The 20,125-nt window shown below is 41.2% G+C and overlaps 1 protein-coding gene across 3 annotated transcripts in view; it reads left to right on the top strand.

The window, feature by feature from the left end:
• The window catches only part of LOC105188026 (furin-like protease 1), a 509,265-nt gene that overhangs the window by 13,241 nt on the left and 475,899 nt on the right, over positions 1-20,125 (top strand). For all 3 annotated transcript variants that reach the window (XM_019843557.2, XM_011149235.3, XM_019843556.2), the window contains exon 2: positions 9,671-11,993. In XM_019843557.2, coding sequence (XP_019699116.2) covers positions 11,835-11,993 — 159 coding nt within the window. In that variant the 5' untranslated portion in view covers positions 9,671-11,834. The remainder of the gene's footprint in view (positions 1-9,670; positions 11,994-20,125) is intronic.

The raw sequence follows: 20,125 nt of genomic DNA, 5'->3' as shown, positions 1-20,125 counted from the left end.
CATGCACACGCTCTGTGATATCGCGCGGAAACGCATTAAAAGCGACGTTGCCGGGAGCTTAAACGCTCCCAGAGGAATTTCTTCCGCGATTTTCTTTCTTTCTCTTGGAATTCACAGGCAAGATTGTTCAATGTCGTACCTTGTCTCTGTACTTGCGACGCATTGTTGACGAAGACGCGCGAAGTCACGCGCTGAGAATAATACCTTCCGCGATGGAGCGGCCGCGCGCGTTCCACCATGTCGCTTTAACGACCTGAGAACGCTTTTCCGTAATATCGAGATGCACGTCAGTGATATCGTCGTTTCGAGAACTAAAATCTGTAACGAGATACGCGAGGCCGCCTCCGCGCGTGCAACCGGAGGCGAATTCATCTCGTCGCTCTTCCGTTAACAAAGCATCGCGAATATATGTACGCGGAAAATAGATACGCGCTCGTGTCGTTTGTTCTCCCTCCTCCTCCTGCTCCTTCTCCTTTTCCTTCTCCAGTGTCCCAGAAATTCCCAGGAAAATATACGCGAATGCCCAGTGCCTATCGCCTGGCTCCATTACTGCCCATTAATAATCCACAATCGGTCTACTATTTTCGCCCGATCCTATATTGTCGATATTGTTTTTAATGCGTTCGCCAGCTCTCTTTTGGCATCCTCCGCATGGCCGTTCGCATTAATACCGCGTATTATCTGGGATCATCGTGCTCAAAATAACGCGGTGCGGCGATCTATATATTCACAAAAGATTAAACAATTCGTGAAAGGAGCGTTAAATGAGAGGAGGCGAGGGAGAGGGCAAAGCAAAAAGTGAGAGCGCAAAAATGTTTTCACCGAAGTGTGCTGTATCTTTCGATATTGCTTATTGTATTAGAGACATGCGAAAGTTTCCATGCTTTTAAGACAATGTTTTTTATTAATATTATTATAGATGACACAGTATATCATTAATCAAGATATATTTTCCGGCATTATCTACTACTTTTGCCATCTTTCAGGCAAAGGTGGATACCACGATAAAAGAAGTCTTTGCTCTTAAAATGAACGAAGTTATCGATGAATTGTTGTATTCGCTCAACATTGCGGAATCGTGTACCAGAAGGATTGTACTGCCTAGAGCGATATAAATGAAAATCCGATGAAGCAATATCTGAAAAATATGCCGGGTGTGGTAGGACTTCCTAGGATTGCAATTCCACTAAAGTTTCCCAGCTCGTCAATGCAACATGGGGCCTGGCATTGTCGTGCAGAAAAATCACTTTGTTTTGCTTTGTCGCAAAATATGGCCGTTTCTCGATCAATTGCTCATCCAACTGTCTCAATTTTCGATTGTATAAATCCGCGGTGATAATCTGAGATGATTTTAGTAGCTCAAAATACAGCATTCCTTGCATGTCTCACCAGATATACAAGAGGACCTTATGACCATGGATACTTCGTTTTGGCTGTGACGTAGAGGGTTTTTTGGGATTTACCCACGATCTTTCACGACTGGGGCTGTCATAATAAATCAATTTTTCGTCTCCGTTCACAATTCAATATAAAAAAGACGTGTTTGCGTCTACTGAGCAGCGAAAGGCAAATGGTAACTCGGCTGGCAATAGCGTTCTGAAATAATTCATGGGGAACTCATTTTCCTTCTTTCAGAATTTCCCCCATCTCATCCAGGCGTCGAATTACAGTGCTCTTATTAACATGTGACCTTTTCATGAGACTTACACTCAATTGAGTCGAATCTTTTTGCAATAACGCCTCCAAGTCGTCCGAATTCATCTCTTGCGGTCGCCTGGTACGCTCCTTGTCTTTCAAATCAAAATCGCCACTTTTAAAGCGCCGAAAACACTCACGACATGAATTTTCAGCTATCGTCTCCACATTGTAAGTTTTGCAATTGATTCTAGTTGCTTCGGCAGTTATTTTGCGCTGATGAAATGAAAAAAGCCTACAATGACGAGTATGCGTTATCGATTTCCATCTTCATACGATTTAAAAATATTTATGTCAATGAATATGACTTATTATGTATCAGTTTCTATGCAGGTTGACCAATACATATGATATAATCTAACAAAAATGCGTCGCAACTTTCATATAAATAAAGTCACTAAATAATATAAAGTACCACAAATATCCGCCATTTTGACGCCAAGACGCGGCCATTTCAAACCAATGAGTATATATTAGATATATATTAGATATAAGAGAAAACAATAAATATTAACAATTGAATATTAATAAATTTGTTTTATTTGCCATAACATTTTACATTGGCAATAGATTTTCTCATTGCAACCCTACGACTAGCAATATTAATGATCGCTTTTGCAATATTATCACAATCTTTTTTAAAGGAAAAGTGTATTCATACAATTACAAACGTTTTAAGCAGTTTGTATATAATATTATGACATGATGGAATAAAAGCCGTCGGAAACGTTTGTAAACATTTATCAACAAATTCAGCAGGTTTTAACTTATTGGATAGTAAATTACTTTCCTATTGTCGAAATAATACCTCGCACATATATATTATGTTATATGTATCCATAGTGGGAAAACATAATATATTTTCTTTATATTCGCGTAATTTTGTAAAGAGACTTATATTATGGGCATTATCCGTACGCGTAGTTACGAGGGTATCAAAACATTTAGCGCAATGTTTATAATTTTTTTTTATTTTGATAACAATGCACCCGTCAAATCGTACAATGCACTCTGTGTTATATCTGTGTCATACTTTTACGCTTTTAAAACAGAATGCGGTTTGGACATTGCATTTTACAAGTAATTAGTCTATGAAAGTATGCACTATGTACACTTTCCGACGCCATTTTGACGCCAACTCGTTATTAAACATTGGTGTTATGGATTGCGGTACTTTATATTATCTGGTGACTGTACATGTAAATAATTCACAATGCCATCTATACGCGAACGATGGAAACTTTTGCACACCTTCAATATAACGACCAATTTCGCCGTGTTTGAGTCCGGCGATGCAAATTAAATCGCACAATCCGAATGAAATATTCGCGAAAGTTCGGGACGCGAGGAGATGAACTTGGGAACGAACGAATCGTTAAGGACGCGGGACGGACGCGCGCAATCGCGCGCGCCACCCTTCCAAATAAATATCCGCAACTGCAGGCTGTGGCAGCCGGAGAATCCCACCTCGCTCGTTTTTCTCGCCCGAAAGCAGCCGTCCAACTTTCGCTCGAATAACGCACGCTGTGTCTTCATTACTCTCTATTACGTCGCCGAACCGGTACCGGCCGACTGGCCGCGCGAGAGCTGGTCATACCGTCGAAATATCATATTCTTTCGCGCGGAACGCCAAAGCGCTTAATAATTGAGGAGTGCCGTGCGAAGCTGCAGATCCACGTTGATTAATAAGCAACAACATGCCGGCCCGGTCGATCTCGTTAAAGTTCGTCGCCGGCGAAAATTCGGTCGGGATTAAATTTTAAACTTTCGCTACTTAGCGTTGACTAAGCTTCAAATTAAGATCCCGTGAAAGTCCGTTTGATCCCTCCGCTTCTCTCCGACGCGCTGAGAAACAAAGGTGTCTCGTGAACACCCTCCTAGGCTCCTCTTCTAGACTCTCCTAGGCTCGACCGGGCCGGCACATAGTGGGGCCAGATGACATTCTTTGGTTCAAAATTCTCTAGAGACCTGAATTTCCAACCGATCATCGACACCAATGGATGAGGTTGATCCTGAATAAATTCCGAAGAGATCTGTCTTGCCAAAATTAAAAAAAAACTTTTTTCTCGAATTACTAGTCCCAAAAGAGGAAAAATTATCGTTAAACGCGAGAAACTTGTGAAATATTCATTATTCGGCACTTATTTCTATCTAATAGCGTATTCAGCGGATTGAAACTATGAAACCAATCAACAGACACCTCGAGATTTATCGATCTGGAACCAGAAACCCATTAACCCAAAATTTATATGCCCAAAATACAAAAATATCAAATATAGACTCGTTAAGCACAAAACCGAAGGATTTTGAGTCTTAAGTTTATCAATCTAGGAATCTATCAATCCAAGAACTTTTTAGCTTGTGGATGCATGAACCGTATATATTAAGAGCCCCAAATAGTCCAAGAATCCAATCTATCCATAGCTAGACCCAAAACACTATACTTTAAACGATAAACTTTTAAGACAAATCCTAAACCCATGAACCCTGAACCGATAATCTTTTCAAAATTTCGGCTAGATCTCTTTAGAATTTATTCAGGATCAACCTCATCCATTGGTGTCGATGATCGGTTGGAAATTCAGGTCTCTAGAATATTTTGAACCAAAAAATGTCATCTGGCCCCACTGTGCGGCGCTTGGGAGAAGATTCAATTTTCGCGGTATCTGAGGTGACTTTGTGGGCAGATTATTTTCCAGCACGCGAGTGCTTATTATTTACATGCCCGATGAAAACGGTCTAGGTTGTTTGCTGCGTATTTTTGCTCGACCACTCTCTCTCTCTCTCTCTCTCTCTCTCTCTCTCTCTCTCTCTCTCTCTCTCTCTCTCTCTTCTCTCTCTCTCTCTCTCTCTCTCTCTCTCTCCCTCTGTTGTCAAAGGAGCAGCACGCTTCACAGCAGCGGAACGACTTTTAATTGACCTACCCTCGAACTATCTTTCTTCGAACGGCGATTTTGCCCTCTTTTATCTGTCGAAATTAAAAAAAAGAAGGCCATTGCTGGTGTCTCGGCTGGCCGGTCGGTCGCGCATTCTCTCCTGACTATGAAGAGGACGGCACGACAAAGAGAAGCCCGGCACAAAGTGCGAGAGGATTGCGAGGAGGAAAAGGGCGGAGTCGGAGATGAGGAGGAGGATAGTTGGATAGGACGCGAGTTGGCTTAAATTTAATTCACTTCTCCAGCAACCCTTTTCTATTCTCTCTTTGTCACGGAAATAGATAGATAGAGAGAGAGAGAGAGAGAGAGAGAGAGAGAGAGAGAGAGAGGGAGAGAGAGGGAGGAAGGGAGGGAGCAATTGCTATGACGGGAGAGGCCGAGGGAGTAGAGAAGGTTGACAGACAGGGGACGGGGAACGATGTTAGTGGAAGACCAACTCGCGAATGCAATTTCCTCGGGGCACGAGCTGGATGTTCCCGCGGCCCGCAACTGTCCGTCCGTTCGTCGGTCTGTCCGATACCGAGTCCTTTTTCCGGAGACTAACTCGTCCGGAAGGTCCTTTGAATGTGGCGATAATGCGAGCATCCTCATTTCGCCAGGGCGGTTTATAGTGTAAATGCGCTAATAACGTGCGCGCGTACGCGGACGCCATTGACACTGTCCGAACATGATTCCGGCTTCCTTGGACGGCGAGAGATCGGCTTAACCGGATTGTCGGAGTCCTGCTAAACGATTTCTAGCCTGGAGGAGAAGCGTGCCGACACGTCGAGAAACGTCGACGTACTCTTGCATCCCCTTCTCTCTCTCTCTCTCTCTCTCTCTCTCTCTCTCTCTCGACACGAGCAGAAATTAGATGGTCGAGATATTACGATAATTGGATACGGATTTTACCACGATAACGACGTGCTAATTGCGGAGAGTTACATCCGTTACGCCGGGAACGACTTCGGTGGGAGGAGTGGGGGAAGGTTGTTTGAATGATTAAAAATTATAATTTGATAGTTTGATCGTTAATGACACGACATGACGCACACTCGTATGCAATCCGCTTGCACCGACGTATCCTCCGAACGTCGTCCAGAGACTGAGAAAATTAACGAACGGGCATATCGCGCGTATTTCGCACGTGAACTTTTTCCAACTCGCCGGATTACTCCCCCGCGTGATTGCGGATCATTAGGATCAATGTATACGCGAACGCGATGACTTGCCGCGCGTAGGTGAGGATTAATATTAATTATCACTTGCTCTCGTGTTCTCGCGAGAAACGTAGGGCAAATCAATGCATACTCAACGGCGCGATCGCGTGACGCGCTGCGATGATTGTAGAAAATTATCTCTATTTCGTGCAACACAATCGCGCACGACGCGCTCGAATCGCGAATTTATTTATTAGATTTTAATCCGCGTTCGCACGGTCTGATGAATGGCGCCGGGTCGAGCAGCAGGCATGTTGTGCGCAATGAGAATTCCATTAGAAATGTGATTTAGTTTAGTAGGTTGTTTTTCAAAAACTGATTTACTTAAACAGGATAATGAACGAACACCTTACTCAAAATATTTTCCTTAATTTTCTACAACTTTTTTCCATCTTCCTGGCAAGAGATGGATTCCATGACAATAAAAAGATTCTTCTTTGGAGTCAATTCAATTTTTAATAAATTTTCGCACTTGTGCGAAGTTATGAAAGTGTGTATCCTGTAGAGCAGGATTTCCCAATCTTATTTGCATTTCGCATCCCTAAAAATTTATTAATGAACCTCCGCACTCCCTAGAAAAGAATTATTCATGTTTCATAGTAAAAAGTAGTTGTTAGGGTTTTAAAGTATGAAGTTAATAATAATGAAGTTTATAATAATTTATTATTACATAGTATTGTTTTATAGAAATTAACTATTTTAATATTATAAAATTATTATCCATGGTATTAAGCTTCGCATGGTGATACGTAATGAATATATACGTACAGATATGTAAAAAATATAAAATTTTAATAACATTTTTTGAATTTAATGGTAAAAATGCCAGATTATTCCAGAATTCATGTCAATCATTATCAATCCTTATTGTATACCTGGAGTCCAGTGGACCCCAACAAACTGTTAAACATCAAAAATATTTTTTTATATAAATAATAATCATGAATATTTGAAATTTCTTGGAGTTCGATTTTTTCAAAAAATTCCCTGCTTTATATGTCAAAATAATGTTGGTATTAAAATTATTCAAGAAAAGCTGTTGCTTCTTATTTTAGAAGGTTTCAAAAACATCCTCAATTTTTTTCAAATCAAAGTATCTGATAGAATAAGCGTGGTGGCACAGTTTTAATCGTTGGGGTCCCCTTGTGTATCATATTAAATTATTCGGAGATGTGTACAGTAAAGGTTAATTACAATCACTTTTCCTCGCACCTCCAAGAATGTTTCTTCGCACCCCCAAGGGGTGCGAGCATCCCCGATTGGGAACTCCTGCTTTAGAGCATGTTGCATCGACCGGAACAAGTGATAATCAGATAGAACAATATCTGAAGAACACGCGATGTGCGGTACGACTTGCCGTTTCAGCTCTAGTAGGATTTGCTTCACTGGTAATATTATATAATGTGAGGTCTAGCATTGTCGTGAAAAGGATCGCTTTGCGTCATTTACTCGCAATTGGTGATCGTTTTTGGTCCAATGCGCGCTTCAATTTGTATAATTGTTGTCGGTAACGATCAGCAGTGACAATTTCATTTGGATTTCGGATTTAAGTGCATAGTACACAATACCTTCTTAATTTCACTAAATATACAGCAATATCTTTGAACCGTGAATATTGCGCCTCGGAGTGGATGTTGCTGATTGACCTGGATCAATCCATGATTTCTTTCGTTTGGGATTATCGAAATAGATCCATTTTCCATCCTTAGTGACAATTCGATAGAAGACTCTTCATTTTTTGTCTGGCGATCGACGAAATGCAAATGTTCAATCAGTTCGCAATGGCATTTTCCGATAATTGATGAGCAACCCATTTTCCTTCTTTGTGAATCTTTCCCACATCATGTAAACATTACAACTGCTGTACGATCAACATTTAATGCTCTGGCAAGTTCTCAAGTGGATTATGCTGGATTTTCGTCCAATAATCTACATTTTCAAGCTTTCTCGTTTGTTCCGAACGATCTTTGTCGTTAACATTGAGTCACCACTTTTGAATATTCACATATCTTGATGGAGCAATATCACGTAAGTTTCTATCAGAATTCTTCCGCTTCCGTTTCCTTCTAATTAAAAAACAAGAGCAGCGCATATCGAAAATGCTCTTTAAGAAGCTCCATTTTTAAGATAATATTAACACGAATTTTATCGTACCTATTGTTAGTAAATGACTAAATATCGTGGATTAATATTAAAGCATTAAGAAACAATAGCTGTGATTGAAATGTTTCCGACAAAACGAACATTGGTGCCATTTCTTGCAAACCCCTCAAAACTAAATCACACCACTATGAGTGTCTCGGACTCGCGAGAGTCGTGGCGGATTAATTTGATAGTGCCGTATATGCGCCGCGTTAATGACGAATCTCTCGTGAAGAATCAGCGTAACAGCGGCGCCGCACAGTGGGGCCAGATGATATTTTTTGGTTCAAAATTCTCTAGAGCCCTGAATTTCCAACCGATCATGGACATCAATGGAGGAGGTTGATCCTGAATAAATTCCAAAGAGATCTGTCTAGCCGAAATTTTGAAAAAATTATCAGTTCAGGGTTCATGGGTTTAGGGTTTGTCTTAAAAGTTTATCGTTTAAAGTACAGTGTCTTGGGTTCGACCTCAATGGGTTCGAGCCTATGGGTACTAAATGCGAGACCTCAGACTTATAATCACCTTTTAGAAAACTCAGAATTTCGAAGCTCATCAGCTCAGCTAAAAGGTTCTCGGATTGATAAATTCCTAGGTTGATGGGCTTAAGATTCAAAATCCTTCGGTTTTGTGCTTAACAAGTCTATATTTGATATTTTTGTATTTTGGACATATAGTATAAGTTTTGGGTTAATGAGTTTCTGGTTCCAGATCGATAAATCTCGTGGTGTCTGTTGATTGGTTTCATAGTTTCAATCCGCTGAATACGCTATTAGATAGAAATAAGTGTCAAATAATGAGTATTTTACAAGTTTCTCGCGTTTAACGATAATTTTTCCTCTTTTGAGACTAGTAATTCGAGAAAAAAATTTTTTTTTTAATTTTGGCAAGACAGATCTCTTCGGAATTTATTCAGGATCAACCTCCTCCATTGGTGTCGATGATCGGTTGGAAATTCAGGTCTCTAGAGAATTTTGAACCAAAGAATGTCATCTGGCCCCACTGTGCGCCGGTAGCCGCGACGCGAGGGTGCTCCTGTGGGCAAAAAAAAATTTGTGCCGATCCATAACGGAGAAGCGGATCACGTTGCGTGGCAAAATGCAATTTCGGTCGTGTAAGAGGCGATTATTCCGCCGCGGCTGTAATCACCGTAAACCGACGCCCCGTAAATACCAGGCTGAGAGTCCTTTCTCTTTTTTCCCGCGCTTCCTCCGAGAATGCTGACTGGCCCGGGCGTGGTTCGTCAAACGTGACGATAATGCGAAGTGTGTGTTCTCGGTGACATCCGGCGTCACCCGGCGTTGATGTCAGTTGATGGCTACCGCAATACCGGCCCGAGATAGACGCGAGGTATCAATATTTTCAAACGTCCATCGCGTCGAAATCTCCGAACTCCGAACTCCGAACTGGCGAGTTTCCCTTGGAACGAATTTTCTCGAGCGCGCGCGCGCTCGAAACTTGCTCTCGAAGCTTCTCCGATGAAGATAAAAATTCATCGGTCGAAAATCCAAACTGCCGATTTCTCAGGGAGCGCGCGCGCGCGCGCAGATTATACGGAGCGAAAGTTGCTCAAAGCTAATTTCCGCGGTCATCGTCGGACACTTGAAAGTTCAACTTCAATTTCGCCGGTCGAAGTATCTGAAGCCTGTTGAGAATTTTTATCAGGAACTAATCAACTTCTCCCGACACCATTTGCAGCTGGAGATCAGCGAGGCGCGGCGAGAAGGGGGCGTCCCACCGTCGAACTCAGCCGGAACCTTGGCAGCAACAACCCGCCCGTTGCCTCTTGCGGTGCGCCCAAGGGAGTGATGCGGCGCTCACTGGTGACGTGATCGACCTCTCGGTCAGCTACACGGCGTGACCTCGTTCGCGAGTGGCTGGCCGTTCACTCACTTCCTTGCGAAAAGCCCAGGCGTCTCCGAGCGAGCGAAAAGCGCGTCACACCGAATTTGCGTTTCCAAACCGGCGGAGTCCCTCCGATATACACCAGCTTCCCTGTGGCTCCTGTTCGTTTCTACTTTTCGAGAATTTTATCTATCTCTGGGAACGGCAAGGGAAGATATCGCAAACGGGAACTCCATTGAGCTCGCTTACCCGTCTAGACAATCGAGGAAGAGAGAGAGAGAGAGAGAGAGAGAGAGAGGGGGAGGAAAAAGCTGTCGTCGTTGTCTGTCGAAATCGGGAAACGAAAAGAAGCGATCGGGAGGAGCGCTTTTTCGGAGGGATCGGAAAGACTGGAGACACCTCGCGGGAAAAGACATCGGGAAGCATCGACTTGCTCATGCCTGCAAGTGGGGAAAAACCGTGCGAGAAGACGCCGAGGGTATGAAGGCACCTTCGTAACGACTGATCGGGCACTCGGCAGGAAGAAGACGGTGGAATTGAGATGCGTTGGACGAGGGTCGTTTATCGAAGAGTACTTTTCTGACAAACGAAGAAAAGGGCACAACGATAGGAATCTGGAAGGTATGAAGAACGTGCGGAGGACAGGGCGTTGATGGCAGGAAGAATCGGGACGACGAGCGTTGCTACTTGAAGCGTTCTCGGAGTAAACTTTCCTCGTCAGGTCGACCCCCGCTAGGCTACCTCCATTCCGTCTCGAAACTTCTTACAAAGAAACCCAACGAACAGGGAAGAAACAAGCGGTCTAATAACGGGGCGCTCGGAGAGCGGCTGAGTACCTGCGAGCAACGGGATGGTCAGCCGAATGGGAGAACTATGAGAGTCGAGAAGCAGCAACAGGCCGGACGATGTTCGCGAAGCTGCCAGGGTTGCAGTGAAGAGTCCCATCGAGCGGGAGAATCGAGCGGAACAATTTGATCCGACGAGTGTAACCGGCGAGACAGATCATAGCAGAACGGCCGAGAGCGAACGATGACGAACCCCCGCGACTCACCTTGAGGCTGTCGCGCGCGCGCGCGCGACGCTCCACGAGGGGAACAGCGCAGGGCGAGGTCGCGTTGGATGTCCTCGCGACGAGGTTGCCCGCTAATCGGGAAGGTCGTTCGCGATCGCCGCAGAGACCGCTCGCGACGGTCGCGGGCATCCCCGCTGGCTGCGTGCGCGACGTTATCAGTGAGATCATCTCGTCGCCTCCCCCACTCGCGGCCACATGACTTGACGATCGCCGCTTCCTTCTCCCGCTGCTGCTCCTTCCCGTTGACGGCCACCGAAGGCGGCGGCGGCGGTGTGGCAACGGCAGCGTCACGACCACGTCGACGTGGACGATAGCTCGACGAGCAGTCAACGGCTGGCGACGTCACGCCAGCGGCTCGGTATTTAACGAGTGACACGCGTTCCTGCCGAATCAGTCGCTCGCCGGCAGCCGCGGGTCCGCAGGTGCTAAACGCGCGTGGATGCCTGCCTGTGTGTTGGAGAGAAAGAGAAGGAGAAGGAGATAGAGATATAGCTAGAAAGGTAGAGGGCGCGTGTTCCTTGTATGTGTTTGTGTGTGCGCGCGGTATTTTTCTGGATCGTCGACCTCGCTCGCTCTCGCGTCTCGCGTGTACAGAGGGAGAATCCGGCACGGAGGAAGAATCGGCCTACGGTAGTATCCGTAGAAGAGGAGTAATAGAGGGGCACGGGGCGGCACGAGGGTGAGTCCTGCTCTGGGGTGCCGTAAAGAGTCCTTCTCCTCTGCGATTCTCGGCAATCGTGGTGCGTCGTAACGACCGTGGTGTTTGTCGTGGTGGCGCGGTGTTACCGTTGTGTCACTGCTATCCTGGCAGGTGGAGGCGGTGGCGACGGTGGCGGTGGTGTTGGTGGATATATATAGTGGTGGATAGCGGTGGCCTGCGGGGGCGGCGAAACTGGAGCAGCAGCCGGTGACGGTCGTCGTCGTCGCTGCAGCGGAGGAGCTATCATGTGCACGCGGCGAATTCTCGGACTGGCGGTCGTGGCCCTGCTGACTCTCGGCGGTCGAGCGCGCGCGTACACCAACCAGTGGGCGGCGCACATCGAGGGGGGAGAGGAGGTGGCCAAGCAGGTCGCCGAGGACTATGGCTTTCGCTATTTGGGCAAGGTCAGTGCCGCGAGCCTGTTCCCCTGAGCGGGAGAACGAGTCTTGCTTTCCTCTTTTATTTCTCTCGCTTTAACGCGGCTTTCGGAACGCAGCGCGCGCTCACCTGCGCGTCGTGAGCTACTTTGAGCGTTTGAGACTTTTATCACGCCCGAGTCGAAGTGCTGCTGACCGTCGAGGATCAAAATGAGGACTCTTGTGATATAAACATGTTATACTATGCGTTGCTTCTTTAACCCTTCAAATGTGTGGCACATTTCTTCCACAAGTTTCTAGGAAATCTTTCACATTTGTTTCTTCGATTGTTGATTACAAATCTGAAGTTAGATTTTAGAATTTCAAAATGGAAAATCCGATATAGCGTCACATAGGGGAAATTAGTGTAAGTCTGAATGAATGTAAATCAGATACACGATATAAAGATTTTTCAAATCGTTTATTACGAATTACGAATTACATGTCAGATTTACAAAATTCGTTCAAGTAATTTGTTTATAAAAAAAAATCTAGCGTGCGAAAAATTCTGAAGAAAATATGTATTATTTTTTGACATGTGAAGAATATTTAGTAATATTTTCAGCTCCTAATCTTAAATATTTTCCAAGAAATTAAATTTTTTTTAAATCGCTTTTTTCAACTTATTTGTTTACAAATAATTAAAAATGATTAATGGATATTAAAAAACGATAGGGGATACTAAGTAAAGTAAATATTAATATAACAAAATATTAATAACAAAAAATCTAAGATCATACTTATCTTTATTAAACTGCAAACAGTGCATCGTAAAAGTAAAAGAAAAAGAAAAAAAGGTGTTAAGTATATTAATCATTGCACGAAGAGTTAATATAGAAGTATTTGTTTCCAGTCATTTTCTTAATGAGAAATTTATTTACAATAATTGTTTAATATTCATCTCAATAGTCACACATCTATCATCTTGATAGTCCATGTTAAGTTACCAAAGTTTCGTGTTCGAAAAATTTCGAAGTATTTAACCATTCTTATTTGATAATTTTTTATTTATTTGACAATTTTTTACACTTGACCATCTTAATAATAATTAGCTGAATTAAACAATAAGCTTTCCTTTTTCACCTTCTCGCGATTTATTAATGTTTGAGAAGTCTTGAATTTAATAATTTAATAATTTGAGAAAATGCGAAAAGGAGCCTCATTGCCGACTGCCGTTGCATCCTCCGTCCTGTATCTCGTCCTCGAGTCAGTTCCTGGCCATCGTAACTAGGTGGTCTTTCTTTTTTTCTCTCTCAACGCTTTCATCAAAGATACGAGTCGAAATAAAAAGATACGATTGGAAATACAGCATTGATCAATAATTAATTAGTTGAAACTAATAATTAGTTAAAATGACGATCGTCGAGTCACGAGCAGTAATTTCAATACGTACTGCACATGCGCCTTGTTAGAAAATTTAATAATTTTACCACTTCTCTCTCTCTTTCTCAGAAGTCCGAAGTATTCGAGAATATTAATTACCGTGTCGGCCGCTCAATGACAGGCGATACCTTTTGCCTACTGTTTTGATACTCGCGCTCATTTTCTGCGATTCAGTTATTGCGTCTCTAACCGACGAGCGAAACGCGTGCCGCAGCGCGTTGTTGTGACCATTTCCATTCGTTGATCGAAATATTGCATGGACTGTTGAAATATTTAACCGGACTCTCGTCGGTATCACGGTTATTTATCGCTTATTTCGAATCGAATTACATTAAATGCTCGTAAATATCCTATGCGACGAGGCAAGTAGGAGCAGAATCGGAAAGCGAGGACGGAGGACGCAGGATATACAGACATCATAGGTTTTCAGGTGTGTCGTGCTATTTATTACGCGATAATGTTTTTGATTTTAACGGCCGTTTGACGAAATCGTCGAAAGTGAGAAAATTTTGAGTCGACATTTTGGGTCTGCTCCGACAATCAGTCGGTCGTTATCTGATAAATAATTATAACTCATGAATCTTCAATTACCCGTCAACCCGTACTCTTATTTCGTACGAGAAATATCCAGTCAATCGAATAACGATAATTAATAACGCTCTTAACGAAGATCATAAATAATTTATAACTACGAATACCGACTTAAAAGATTTCTTTATTTAATAATACTCTGTGGGACACGCGAGCTTCAACCTAGAGATGCCGATTTTAAATCGATTTAATCGAAGATCGATTAATCGGAGCCTAAAAGATCGATTTTCTGGAATTGAATCGATTCAAGGATCGATCTGTAAATTTTGAAAATCGCCAGCACGATTTTTTCAGTTTCTACTAGTAATATATGGAAGGTGCTAAATTTCAAACGTAAGGTAAAAAATAAGTAAGTACGTAAGGTAAATTGTACGTAAGGTAAAAAATCTCGAAAGTTATGAAAGATATTAAAAAAAGCTAAAACATATGTTCCATGATTTCGAAGGGGAAAGAGAATGGCATTATCAGTTTTTTATTTGAAGGACATTTTCAAGGTCAGTTGAATGTCAACTTAATTTTTTTAAATAGAAAGCCCAATTTTTTATTATATCTTTTTTTTACACCAATTAATTTTAACAACTCTTGTCTGAAACATTTTTTTATTTGCCTAATATTTTCTGAAATATTTAAGGAAAATTTTTTCAACATTCAACTTACGATATCTCGCTAACTATTCGTCAAAAGAAAAAATAGTATTAGACTTTTTTACTTTATTTACTATCAAGTTATTACTATAATAGTGCTCTAACTTTTGTTAACTTATTGACCTTTGGAAATTTCAAAATCATCAAATTAACAAAAGTTAGGGCACTATTATAATAATATATTCTTGATAGTAAATAAATTGATACTAAAAAAGTCTAATACTATTTCCTCTTTCGACGAATAGTTAGCGAGATATCGTAAGTTAAATGTTGAAAAAGTTACCAAGTTTTCCTTAAATATTTCAAAAAATATTAGACAAATAAAAAAATGTTTCAGACAAAAGTTAAAATTAATTGGTAGAAAAAGAAGATATAATAAAAAATTGGGCTTTATATTTAAAAAAATTAAGTTGACATTCAACTGACCTTGAAAATGTCCTTCAAATAAAAAACTGATAATGCCATTCTCTTTCCCCTTCGAAATCATGGAACACATGTTTCAACTTTTTTTAATATCTTTCATAGTTTTCGAGATTCTTTACCTGTTACGTTTGAAATTTAGCACTCTATTTTTTTTAATTCCTTTTGTTGTAACATTTGAACTCACTCAATGGCTGCACAATACACATTACGTTACCTTTAAGTCGATGTCCCATGAGCGAAAATTTTCAGCGGAACGGAACGCGCAAACCAATCACAGTTACTCCATTCTTTCTATGAACTGGTACAAGACCAACAACCTCGAAGAAACAATGGTTCTATGTCAAACAATGATGATCTGAAAAACTATTTACTACAGTCTGTATCAGATTTAAAACAATGCAACCCAATATATTATTGAATAGATCATACTAATACAATACTTAGCAGTATCAGCCAATTAGCGCTGAAGTATTTATGTATTGTTGGCACATTTGTGCCTTCTGAACGTCTCTTTGGCGCGCAGTATTTTAACAGAACAAAGAAACAGATTGATTAGTGATAGACTTCACAAATTATTGTTTTTAGAATCATTAGATTTTGAAAATTGGAAGATAGAAGAAATAAATAAATAGGCATATAGTAGTAAACGTGATTTCTTATTTAATAACGTTTAAAAACCCTTGATTGATGTTTAATCAAACCAATTAAATCCTAGAATAAAGATTTAAAGATCTTTTTCTATCTTATTCTGGCCACACACATACACACACACACACACACCACCACCACACACACCACACACCACACCACCACACCACACACCCACACGCACACGCACGCACGCACACGCACACACACAACACAATCAAAAGAGTACCATCTGTTTAATTTTTTAAATTCATATTAAACTTTATATGAATTACACGTCTACTTTAGAGTGTACAAATTTGACAAATAGTATATTTTAATGAGTGGTTCACTCTACATGCACACCGATCAAATCGATATTCTGAAATAAATTCTTTATAAACTGATTTTTAAAGGTCAATTTTTTTCTCCGTGATTCGAATCGATTTTTAAATCAATCTGTTTGAAAAAAATCGGCATCTTCGCTTCAACCTGAATCGGAAGAAATAAATAAATACCTTTTTTCCAGCCTTATTTTTCTTTGCATCAAATCCATATTTAAATGCTCGCTGGTGTTTACGCGCTGTTTTTTTGTCTTTACTTATTTTTGTCTTTACAACTCCGTCTTTTCCAGCTCTTTCAAAAGCTATCTCCACATCCCACCGAAAAATCTCCGACTCATTAAAAAAATAATGAAGGAAGGATCGTGAATGAGGAAAGTGTTTATCGTTTACTTCTCTGTATTATTTATTTAATATTTGCTTATAACACACGTTCTATCTGTGTACAGTTGAGTTACATAATTAATACATTATTTAGTGAAATTAAGAATAAATGTTAAACGCAAAATATCGAAGTAACCCGATATTAAATGATTCTCGAGTAAACGCTTCTTCAAGTCTCAACATCGGGGAAACGGCAGTAAGCTACTATTTGCTGCATCAGGTAGTACAATAGCCCCGGTTATAGTGTTATATCTCAAGATTCTTCATTTTGGTCCTTGAAGTTGAACAGTACTTACAGGGTTAGTAGAACCGAAATTTCGACTCGAGTGTAGCTCCGCTGTAGCGCACGAAACGGTGTCTACCGATACGGCCGTCCGCTCGGCTCGAGTCGGTCGAGTGGCACCGTTTAATTAATCGACCACGATGAAACGGAAAGATGACGAAATCGGTTTATCATCTAATAGCGGGTGTTATTCAAGCGGAAGGGGGAATTGATTCGAGGAGCGATTCTCTCTGTAATTCGACTCGCGTGTAACGGCGATCTCTGTAATTCGAATAAATTAGTGCCCAACGATCAAGCTGAAGTACGGATATACCGCGTGTCTCTTAATCGACTTGTTGAAAGTCGAGGAGGTACAGCGCAAGCCCCGCCGCGAAATAAATAAAGCTGACATTAGCGCGAGGGCGAATTACATAGATGAGCTGGAGACGATGAGGTCTAGTGGCACCTTCCATCAGGTGATAATCTGCGCCATTCGCTTCTGCAGGCTCGATTACCACGCAATATCGAGGCTACGGTTATGAAATTTATTTATCCAACATTGCGAGCCGCCTTGCGAACGCGAATTCGAATTACGGCGAACTCGATACCGATAAGCAAGAAGAATCTCGCTGCTCCTTTTTGTGCGCTTTTCAATGAAAGAACCTCCGCAAAGAGGATCGATTTTTTGCCCATTTTACGATCTTCGATTTTAGAATCGAATTTTACGTCAAAATATAATTCATGATGAGACATTAATTACAGAAAAGTTTTACGTTGAGCATACGATTGGTTTCTAAGATTTAGAGGATCAAAGTGATCACCTATCTACTAAGAAAGTATGACACTAATAACGTTTTATCGCACGAATTTTTGCAAAATGCGATATTTATGGGTTCTTCGAGTTGCTGATTATGAATCTGATGTCAGATTTTAAAAATTCAAAATGGCAAGTGCAACATGGCGGACACACATAGTGAAACAATCATTTACTTTTATTGGAACTGTTATGTTGTAGTCTTTTTGGCTAGCTGATTGCGAATTTTCTATTAGGTTTTCGAAAATAATTTTTTCAACGACAATTTTTGAATGAAAAAAGTATTTTTTTTATTGTTTTCTCATAAAAAAAATATCAAGTTCAAATTGATATGTTACCAGATATATAAATATGAAACCGGAATTTTTATATAGACAATACACGTTTATTGCATGAAAATGATAAAAAATATTTTATTCGAAGTATTGCCCATCGCTAGCTATACATTTTTCTCATCTGTCTGATAATTTGTGGACGCCACGCCAAAAAAACTGTTGCTCTTTTGAGGCAAACCAGTCATCGAGCCATTTTCGTACATTTTCGTAAGAAGTGAAGCGCTGCTCAGCAAGTGTGTGTCCTATCTATGCAAATAAGTAATAATCGGACGGAGCCAAGTCTGGTGAGTAAGCCGCATGCGAAAGTATTTCTCAACTAAACGCCTCAATCGTTTCCTTGACCAGTTTTGCTGTGTGTGATGGCGCATTATCATGAAGTAAAATCACTTTGTGTTGCCTTTTTTGATATTCTGGTCGCTTTTCACGCAAAGCTTGATTCAAATCGATCATTTGTTGCCGGTAGCGTTCAGTATGAATGGTTTCGCTAGGTTTTAGCAGCTCGTAATAGATCGCACCCTTCTGATCCCACCAAACACAGAGCATTGTCTTCCGTGCATAGCCATTTGGCCTTGCAGTCGATGTCGATGGTTCGCCTGGAGTTACCCATGGTCTTTTACGCTTAGGATTCTCAAAATATATTCACTTTTCATCGCCAGTCACAATTCGATGGAGAAATGACTTTCTTTTGTACCTGGCGAGCAGCATTTCGCAAGTGGTTTTTCGGTTTTCCTGCTGTCTTTCATTCAATTCATGTGGAATCCATTTTCCCATCTTCTGGATCTTTCCCATGGCTTTCAAACGTATGGAGACGGCTTCTCGTGTCACATTTAATTGATCCGCGAGTTGTTGTTGCGTTTGAGTGTCATCCTCACCCAACAATGTTTGCAATTCGCTGTCTTTAAACTTTTTCGGTAGTCTTCCACGTTCTTCGTTTCTCACGTTAAAATCGCCACGTTTGAATTTTTTAAACCACTCAAAGCACTGTGATTTACCAAGAGCATGCTCACCGTAAGCTTCGACAAGCATTCGATGCGATTCTGCAGCAATTTTCTTCAAATGGTAACAGAAAATCAATACTGTTCGCAAATCGTAGCTTCCAGGCACAAAATTCGACATGTTCAACGTTATTACAAACTATGCTGTTGTATGAAACTTGTATTGTTGTGAGTTGAAAATCTTTGTCAGATGTCAACAAATGGAAATGGCGCTAATTGCGCGGTTTGACGGTAACTACATTGACAGCTAGAGCCATCTATGGGCAAATTCCGGTTTCATATTTACAGACCTGGTACATGACGCATAAAGGATAAAGACGCATAAGTGATAGTTTTATTTGTTATATTTAGAAGCTTATCTTGCCTTCATTGGCTGGATAACTTTTTCATCTTGCCTTCACTAGCTGGATAACATTTTTATCTTGCCTTCATTGGCTGAATAACTTTTTTATCTTGCCTTCAGTAGCTGGATAACATTTTTATCTTGCCTTCATTGGCTGGATAACTTTTTTATCTTGCCTTCATTAGCTGGATAACTTTTTCATCTTGTCTTCACTAGCTGGATAACATTTTTATCTTGCCTTCATTGGCTGGATAATTTTTTCATCTTGCCTACACTGAAGATAAATATAAATCTGATAGAAAATTCGCAATCAGCTAGCCGAAAAAACCACAACGTAACAGTTCTAATAAAAGTAAATAATTGTTTCACTATTTGTGTCCGCTATATTACATCCGCCATCTTGAATTTTTTAAATCTGACATCGAATTCGTAATAAGCAACTCAAAGAATCCATAGATACTGAATTTCGCAAAAATTCGTGCGATAAAACGTTATTAGTGTCAAACTTCCTTAATAGGTAGTGACCACTTTGACTCTCTATATCTCTGAAACCAATCATATGCTGAATGTAAAACTTTTTTATGATTAATGTCTTAACATGAGCTATCATTACACATAAAATTTAATTTGAAAGTTAGGGACTGAAAAACGGGCATTTTTTGCGGAGTTTTTTTACGCCGAACGCTTGAGAGTTCGGAGAAAGAGCGCGCGTCGATTATTCGCGCTGATCCGCCACGTGAATGAATGTCTCAAGAAGAGACTTGCGCTCTGTCGTCGCGTTGAGCCGTCAAATTTTTCGATCGGCTGTCGTTACGACCGGCTGCGACATTTGTCGATAAACTCGTTTCACCCACATGTCTCACTTTTTTCAACGGTGATGCCCAAAAGAAAAAACGCAATCTTCATCAGAGATTACTTCTCAAATCTCCCAGACATATTTTAGTATTTTTATCTCAAAACCGAGAGGCATGGGAAACT

Source organism: Harpegnathos saltator, unplaced genomic scaffold (assembly GCF_003227715.2).
Source record: "Harpegnathos saltator strain DR-91 unplaced genomic scaffold, Hsal_v8.6 scaffold354, whole genome shotgun sequence".
NCBI lineage: Eukaryota > Metazoa > Arthropoda > Insecta > Hymenoptera > Formicidae > Harpegnathos > Harpegnathos saltator.
Note: the sequence above shows the minus strand (reverse complement) of the source record. Positions and strands in the feature narration are given on the sequence as shown.